At 51.5% G+C, this 8,631-nt stretch overlaps 1 protein-coding gene across 2 annotated transcripts; it reads right to left on the bottom strand.

Annotated features, from left to right (window-relative positions):
* Positions 1-384: 384 nt before the first annotated feature.
* On the bottom strand, positions 385-7,847 carry INTS15 (integrator complex subunit 15). 2 transcript variants are annotated; one of them, XM_086473076.1, is made up of 7 exons: positions 7,643-7,847; positions 6,549-6,712; positions 5,618-5,783; positions 3,701-3,761; positions 3,234-3,466; positions 1,550-1,589; positions 385-1,168 (listed from the first exon to the last, which is right to left on the bottom strand). In XM_086473076.1, exons 1-7 carry the CDS (start codon positions 7,845-7,847, stop codon positions 961-963), a joined length of 1,077 nt encoding a protein of 358 aa, XP_086329202.1. In that variant the 3' UTR covers positions 385-960. The 2 variants fall into 2 exon arrangements, with proteins under 2 accessions (XP_086329202.1, XP_009947479.2); XM_009949177.2 differs by having other exon boundaries at positions 3,234-3,761; positions 6,549-6,770; positions 7,656-7,847.
* Positions 7,848-8,631: the final 784 nt, after the last annotated feature.

The raw sequence follows: 8,631 nt of genomic DNA, 5'->3' as shown, positions 1-8,631 counted from the left end.
TTCTTCCTTGCTTTTTCACCCAGCAGAGGGCTCAGGGCATCCCAGCACAAGGAGAGGAGCTCAACCGAAGGGGCCAGACAGCGCGTTTCGCTGTAGAGCCAACAGCGGTGACTCCTGCTGCCCTTCCTGGGACGCTCCGGCACCCGCCTGCACCTCCCCGGAGCCGGCTGGCACGCCGCAGCCAGCCTCTGGCCAGTGCTCAGTGGGCATTAATTAAGCGCTCCAGATCTCCCCCCCCAAAGTTTCATGAGTCACAGATTGAGGCGTGTAAAGAGAGAATTTCCTGAGCCTGGAGGATGACGGGTTTCTGCAGCCACGGTGGGGTTTTGTTCCCTCCCTAGCAGCTCTAACGAGTTGGACCTTCTAATTGCTGTCTGAAAGACAGAGCGGCAGAATTATTTTATGCTTCTTAAATTGTTTCCTTTAATAGGAAGTGCTGCTTTACTCTACCTTGTGCTTCTGAAACAAACATTTGTGTTCCAAAAATATACAGTGTACACATACTCTGTAGCTATAGATACAAACATTTACAAAGAAACGAGCAGGCTGGAGTGGACGAGCTTGAAAAACCTCACGCCTTTCCTTCTGGCCCTCCCAGCTGGGCTCACCAGACGAGGGCTACTGAAAAACACGACTGAGAAAGATCACACCCTTGGTGATTCTATGAAACTATGTGGATCAAAAAAATTTCCACACACTGCAGAGGTTTGGAGTTTCTGTTGCCTCTTCCCAGCCCCTCCTTTCGTCCCTACGCTCTGCCTTAGGATCTGCATCCCACATCCAAACCGACTGCAGCCTACCCGTCTGCGCCGCCTCCTCCGCCGAAGGGCGGATCCCTCACGCGGGCACCGCTCAGTTTTACACCAAAAAGAGGAAAATGTGGTTCCCAAGACATTTGGTTTCATCTGCAAGGCTTCCTCAAACTAAGGGAAACCAGGTACACTCTACAGTCTCAGCATTTTAGCGAATAGGTCGGTAGGGGAATGTCATTCCTGGTATAAATGTTTGTACAGGGTGAGCCGGGAGTGCGGGGTGAGCCGGGAGCGCAGGGTGCGCGGCATGTGCGGGGTAGCCCAGAGGAGGAGTATGGATATGAGGGTAAAATCCTGGTGGCAGAGCGCTGTGGGTCGGTTGCTGGACTGGACCCGAAATCACCAGCTGGAGCAGGCTGTGGAGAGAAATTCAGACAAGCGTGAGGATTGTTTAGAGAAGGCTTTTGTCGTGGCTCTTGCCAGCCCGCAAGGACCTGGCTTGAAGAACAATTCATAACCAACACACAGCGCTGCTGCGAGGCAAGAGGGCAGTGATTCAATTATGCCTTCAAATGAAGATTTGGGGTCTTTTTTCCCTCTTTCCCTTTTTTTTTTTTAAGGGAGGAAGTAGCCAGCACTGTGTGTCACCTTTACCCTCGTGCTAAACTATGTGCGAATAAAGGCCAACTTCCAGAAAGCGAACATAAGTTTTTAGAGGAGATTTTGCCTCAGCAGCCTTCAAGTTCATGTCTTAGAATATGCACCAAAACCAGCACAGCTGTAGAAAGGTCTCTTACTTGTTATGTGGTAGCCTGGAGCACACAGTTCTCAAGTCATCTGAAAGAGGACAGAAGACATAACGATAAAGGTAAAGCAGAAATTAGAGCAATTTTCCTCTCCGCTCTGCTTTCCAGGAAGATGAGATTACCGAAAAAGCCCCAGTCATCAACAGGTCCAGAATCCCATTCTCAGGCCAAAAATTTTCCTTAGGAGAGATAATGTTTCTCCATCTCACCAGTTATTACCTCAGCTTTCCACACCAGACACTTTGACTTTAACCTGTGCCGCCATATGGGAAATGCTGCTTCATTTCAAGGCAGACCGAGCCTTGCTGTAGAATTTGCGACAGCAATACCCTAACAAGTAGTAACAGAGACATGGGAAACACAAGTATGACTCTGCCCACTGAATATGGTATTCATGACGAGACAGGCATCACACAAAGCTTACCCAATTCCTGTTTCCTGTTAGTTTGTTGGTTTGGGGTTTTTTTAAGCAGTGCTAGCATAAAGAAAGGGTCGGGGTTTTTTTTGCTGAGGTCTATCAACTAGAAATTGCACCTTTCTTACCATCTCCAAACTTCTGCTAAAGCAGAATAGCTAGAACCAAGGTATTTAACAACATATCCTGCTGCTAGAGTCCTTTCAGGAATAGCTTGAGGACAAACTCCTGCCTTTGACTCCCAAAATACTGAAATAACTGGTATTTCAGCAGCTGCTTACAGTGAATTACCTTCCACTTCTAGAGTAAGAGCAAATGCTGAGTGTACTAGGTAAACAGCTAAGAAAAAACACAGCTGAAATAAGCCAAACACCTCCACTTTTCTGCTTGTTCCTATTACACCCAGAGCTAGTTTATAACAGATTAGAAAGAACATTGAGATTTGACCAGCAGCACTGGTTCAGCCAGAGCGCCAGCTTAGGCAGAGGCCGCGCTCTGCAGCCAGCATCTGCACTAACTCTCCCAGCTGTCGGGGAGCTTTAAGCCTTATGGTCGCCTGAACGTCACCTGTTTTCAAGAGAATGTGTCGAGAAAACAGTCCATCTGTCTGACCCTGCGCTGTGCTGAGGCACTTCCCTTTTCCATCTCTGCAGCTCTTCTGGGAAGCACGGGTTTTGGAGACAGGACAGCCAGACGAAAGCCCTGTTCGCAGGCTTCTGTGCCAAGTTTAACTGATATCGTACACACTGTAATGAGGTCTCATCACAGGAGAGCTGAAGGCCCAGAAGTTCCAGATGAAGAGGTTTTGTTGGCGTTTCAAATTCCTTGTCCAGCATACCCACCCCATGGGTTTATCTGCCTCACGGACTCTCCTCCAGCAGGTAAACTCAGAGAAACACAACTAAACAGTGCTTTTTAAATAGCTACAAGCAATTCTGAGGGGGTCAGATTTGTCCCTGTGCTGGACACCCAGATATAACTCCCTTGTGCAGGCTGCAGGGTCAAAGACCAATTCTTCAGCTCTGCAAAGCAACGCACCAGTCACCTGCATCAATGATTTCTCCTTTCTTACTGCCCATTCAGTTATTTTTCCTGACCTATTTCCTGCACTATCACTTCCTAAGAGCGGCAAACTCCTCCTTCTGCTGTGAACATGTTGATCTTTACTCCCCTCACCCCAAAACTCCCTCTCACAACTTCTGCACACTGCAGGAAAGGAATCCCACGCCAGGGTCTCTGCTAGCCCCACTGACGACCTACCTCTAGTGCACAGGAGTGCTCCCGATGCCATGGCCACTTGCAAGGCCTGAGCCAGTCTGTCTAGAGCCAGTTCGATCTCTTTGGACGCATTAAGAGGATTGAGTTCGTCAGAGAGTCTGTTAATTTCCTCAACAAGCGGAACCACGTGGTCAAAGGGAATCAGCCCCAGGCGCCCATAAAGGTTCTTCTCCGTTAAATGCCCCTGAAGCATCATAAGAACCTGCAGGACACTTAGGTGCAGTTTCGAATACAGCTGGTGGCAATCTTTATCTTCTCCTGAGGGCGAGTCCTTGGCAATTTTGCTGGGAGGATGTCCATTCGAGAGAGAGGCTTTCTTCGTCCTCTTGTAAGCCAAGGGGGCCTTCACACACCAACGGATCAGTCCAGTCAGCGGGGTGAGCTCTAAAAACCCTATTGGCAGGTTGGCTGCAATAGGAGTGTTTAGAAAGGTGATGAGGATCAAACGAGGGTCTTCAAAGATCCAGGAAACAATCAACTCGAGCAGATCCGAAGGAGGGATGAGGTCATCTGAAGACAGGAAATTTATTGTTGGGTAAGCACTGAAGCACAGAACAGCAGTCTTTAATTAATCTCTCACACCCCCTTCCTGCACTGTCACAAGTGCAATTTCAGAAACTCCCCAACTCTGCTGTTCTTTTCAAGACACCAAAGGTAAACACTCGTTTGTCCCAGGGAAGACAACCACGTTCCTGTCGACTTCACCTATTCCGAAGACACCACCAGAGGCCGATATTTATTCTCTTTCCCAGCAAAGCTGCTTTTGTCATTTTCTTCTCTCCCACCAATCATCTGCTCACTTTTTCTCTAAACTCAGTCTCCGTTTATCCCTCGCCACTAGAAGTACAATGGGCAAGGGAACAAGAAAAACTTGTTGGCACTTCTTCCTCTTCACCCCAATCATTCAACTAATTTCCTTTAAGACTTACCTAAACAAGAATGTCTTGTGGAAAAAGCTTAATGCAACAACATGATCAAGTGCCAGGTAAATGGTTACAAGATTATGTAAAGGTTCAAGTAAGAAGTGAAAGGTGGTCATGAATGGCAGCTTGACTACAGACCAGAGGAACACTGACTGCCCAGTAATTGTGCATCGCCCTGCCACAGGGGCAGGCTACCGGGCTGAGCGACGTGCTTTCGTGGCGAGTTGTGTCCAGTGTCAAAGGGCTCAGCACAGAACTATCTAGTCAGGTCTTTTGTACCCGAAATGACTTAACAGGACAAATCATCTAGGCTACAGAATTACTAATGGGCACTGGATACAGAATTGGCATGTTCCACTTTTTAGCTCTTCTGAGACCTCCAAGTATCACAGATACTGACGTCTGTGTGACTGATCCCTGTCCTCAGGACATGGAGACTGCCCAGTTACAGATCGTCCTTTGAACAGCAAGCTTCCTTTTCTTGTGTCACTGATAACACCTCAAATAAACTAAGGAATTTAAAAAAATTACTTCCTATAATTCATGTTATTTCCTTTGTGACAGATCTTTTATTTCGTTGGATGAACTTCCAAGTGGTTGCACCAAACAGATATAAAATACTGAGGAAGAATATGCTAAAAGCTCTACCAAATACGTTTTAAAAATAATCTAAGCCTGTACCTCTCTCTCACTAACGCCAAGCTGCTTCTCTGGAGAAGACCGTGCATTTCCTTTGTCAATAACAACTAGTATTTGCTTTTTTGGGTTACATATGATGTTGGTATTTAGTGTATGGTTATTCCCTAGTCTACCATGAGCTCGCTCTCTCTTGCTGAGTAAAGGTAAATCAATCTTATTTTAGACACCGACATGTTTCCAGCATCTGAGCAACAACCACCTGAGACAGGTCCTATCACACGGTCACACATACCATTAAGGAGCGCACCGGAGGTACGCTGCTCGTTGTGTTTCTCATCACTGCTCAACAGAAATCCTGCTCCAGCTTGCAAACAGTCAGAATTTGTGTTTCTCTCCTGTTTGGAAGGAATCGGACTGACACACAGCCCCGAGTCTATCTGCTGGGTCAGTGACACACAACAGGGAGGTCCAACTGCCCCACCCAGGCAGACCAGCTTTCACTCCTAGTGCTGCTCAATCAATCAGGTCCCCGTGTCCTTTGCCCTCCGAGAAGGATGCTGCCCTTTGTGCCACACGTTACCTGGCTGCTTCTCCAGCAAAGACTCTCTCTTCAGCCACCGAGTGGTTATTTTTTATTCTCAAGCCAGTGAGAGACGAGGCAATAGCCACACCCCTGAGCTGCTTCTGGCAATAATTACACGGTAACAAGCATTTTTAGAATTTCAGCAGTTAATTCGCTTGCAGCAGTTACTTTGTGTTGCTATACTGCACTAATGTTGAAAGACACAGCTCGGGAACACAAACCTGAAGAGAGGTCGTAGAGGGCCGTGACGGATGTAATGAACTGGCAGCAGAAGCGAGGACTGGCACTGAATATCTGCTTCAGCGTCTGGATGGACCCTGGCACCAAGTTGCAGTAGTCATCCACCAAGGCTCGGGCTAGCCTCACGCAGTACACAGCAGGGGTTCGCTGCAGGGGTGTGGGACAGCACACGAGGAAGAAGTGGATTAAACCCAGTCACAGAAAGTTCTACAGAGCTGACTTTAAAGTTTGCGCTGCCTAAACGCTGTGCCTGCCCGCATCACCCAGCCACTTTGCTGTTCCAACATTTGTGTTTCCACTTTCCCAAAACTAAAGCGTGTTTTCTCTCTCTCTCTCTGCCTATCAAAGATCCACTCAGACAGAAATAAAATTACTATTTCACAATATTAAAACAGAGGGTGATATCTCATCTTTACAATAGCTGTAGTTTAAAACTAAAACCTTTTACATGAATATTTTGACTTAGGTTGAATTTTTTTTACTACTTCCACAACACAGTTCCATAGTTCAACAAGTTCAGTACCAGAGCAACTAGTTCAGTAACCGCTCAGCTACACTTGACATCTTTAATGTAAAAAAAATACTGTGCAATTCTCACGTCACTTAAGAGCTGTGACCTGCAAAAAACTACACCTTCTTTTGCTATCCAGGTTACATATCCTCCTCCTCTACCAAGGCTCACCAGGTGGGAAAAGGAGGGACCCCACAGAAATGGTACTGGTCTGCCTTCTCCCACCCTTCCCTCCCAGCACAGTCTATCTCTACACTGGAGCAAAGGGATGGACGCGAGCACAGGCACTGGCTGACCATAGCTGCAGCAGCCAGGAACTCTTAGGTGACACTCTGCCCCGTTCACCCGTATCCATCGTGGCACACTCCCTCGCTCCTTCCCTGCCTGCACAGAAGCTGTACCTGCAGCCAGAAGGCAGCACACTCCAGAACAGGAACCCTGCACACAGCCACTGCCATGGAAACCAGCTTTCCTAGTAAAGCCATCCTGCTGTCATCTGCTTTGTTTCCTTGAGGGCTGAAGAGAGACGAGAAAATGATCTGCCGGACCGAATCCTTGGTTTGCTCTTGGAAATAATTGCACATGATCTCAAGGAGCTGAAGTTCCTGAAGTGAATTCAATCTCTGAAAGAAAACAAAAGCAAAGCTGCAAAATACACTGGGGCTCTTGAAGAATTGAGAGCTGCTTTGGTGAGACAGGAATAGTAAAGGCTAAGAGCTTCCCTCAGAAGTTAGGAACTCAATCTTTGTGCACAGCACATATTTAAACTTCCTGAACTGCCACTGAATTTGCCTAGTTACACTGAAAAGCTCTAGGTTGTATTTGAACACCTGGATACCCAAGGCCGGTGCTTGCTGCACCTGCAAGTGCTGCCCACAAACTGAAGGATGAGACTGCTCGGGAACACATACCTGAAGAGAGGTCGTAGAGGGCCGTGACGGACGTAATGAAGGGCATTTATTCCTTATAAGAAGAGCAATACCGGGGTGAAAAACATTTCCTCCCTCTGCAAATAACAGCCCTAAGGGCACCACCGGGTACCTGCGGGGGTGATCACAGCTGGGCCAAGCAGCCCACTCGAACTGTGAGGCTGTGGGCAGCCTCCAGAGGCCTTGAGGCCCAGCACACCTTCCCGGGACCCTGTCTGAAGGCCTCCCTGCCAAAAAAATCAACTTGGCCCCAGCACCCCAGGGACCCCGTCCTTTGCTCCTGGAGACCTGGCCTCCAACAGCAGCCCCCAGGGACCCCGTCCTGTCCTTCTAAGGCCTCAGGCTCCAGCAGCAGCCCCCCCAGGGACCCTGTCGAGCTCTTGGGGCCTTGGCCTCCATAGCCACTCCCCGGGGCTGCGTCCGGCCTCCCAGGGTGCTGTCTGGCCTTACGTCGCCAGCCCCCCGGGCCTGCTCGGCTTCCTCCGGGCCTCAGCCTCCACCAGCCCCCGGGGACCCCGTCCGGACTCTCAGGGCCCCTCAATGCCTCGCCCCCCCAACCGCCCCACCGTCGGGGCCCACCTTGGGCGGAGCGCCGCGCTCTTTGGGGACCTGGAAGAGGAACTCCTCCAGGAGCTCGGCGGGGCCCTTGTCGACGAGGGGCAGCGGGGCGCTCTGCAGCTGGCTGCTGAAGTAGATGTCCAGGTGGTACAGCACCTCCTTGGCGGCGCTCAGCGCGTCCCGCCGCAGCAGCGAGTGCCGGATGTCACTCATGGCTCCTACCTCACCGAGAACCGACCCCTCTTTCCCCTCCTCACCGCGTCCCGCCGCCCCTCCGGCCCGGCCCGGCCCCGCTCGGCGCGGCGCGGCCTCCCACAGCGGCGGAGGCGCAGCGCGGACGGGCGCTACGGAGGCCCGCGCCGGCCAAAAAGGGCCCACGCACGCCCTCCGCCGGCAGCGCCCCCTGGCGGCGGCGCCCTCAGCGGCGGGGAAGGAGCTGCGGGGGGGCGGGCGCTGAGCCCTGGGGCTGACCTGGGGGGTCTTGGCCAGGGAGGGAACCGGCACTGAGGGAACCTTGGCCCTGGGGGGCTGGTCCTGGGGCTGAGCCGGGGGGTCTTGGCCTGGGGAAAGCCTGGGCCTGGGAGAGGGTCTTGGGCTGGGGAAAGCCTGGCCCTGGGGGAGTCTTTGGGGGGGTCTTGGCCAGGTTGGGAGGAGTCCAGCCCTGAGGGGATCTTGGCCCAGGCGGGTGGGGTCGGGGGTCTTGGCCTGCAGGAGCTGGCCTGGGGAGCCTCAGCCCCACTTTGGGGTGGCTAGGCCCAGCCCTGATCCCACTGTGGGGAGCGAGGTGCAGGGCCTGGCCCTGCCCTGGGGGGGTGCTTGGCCCCGGGGGCGCTGGGAGGCCCCCTCCCCCAGCCCCGAAGGAGCACCGTGCACTGCAGGAGCCTGGCATGGCCCTCCTGGGAAACACAGCAGCTGCATTTGGAGGCCTGGGAGTACCAGGACATCAGCCAAGGCCACGATCCCCTGGCACTGCACAGGCTCCCCAGGGCAGGGGCCT

Source organism: Leptosomus discolor, chromosome 14, assembly GCF_034619465.1.
Source record: "Leptosomus discolor isolate bLepDis1 chromosome 14, bLepDis1.hap2, whole genome shotgun sequence".
NCBI classification, from domain to species: domain Eukaryota; kingdom Metazoa; phylum Chordata; class Aves; order Leptosomiformes; family Leptosomidae; genus Leptosomus; species Leptosomus discolor.
The sequence above is the reverse complement of the archived record's forward strand: the minus strand, read 5'-3'. Positions and strand labels throughout refer to the sequence as shown.

Coding starts and splice junctions, on each gene's coding strand:
- INTS15 (XM_009949177.2), bottom strand. CDS start 7,847: ATGAGTGACATCCGGCACTCGCTGCTGCGGCGGGACGCGCTGAGCGCC. Junction 6,771..7,655: donor AGCGCGGCGCTCCGCCCAAG/GTGGGCCCCGAC, acceptor GTTTTCTTTCAG/AGATTGAATTCACTTCAGGA. Junction 3,762..5,617: donor CCTCTACGACCTCTCTTCAG/GTTTGTGTTCCC, acceptor TCCTGTCTTCAG/ATGACCTCATCCCTCCTTCG.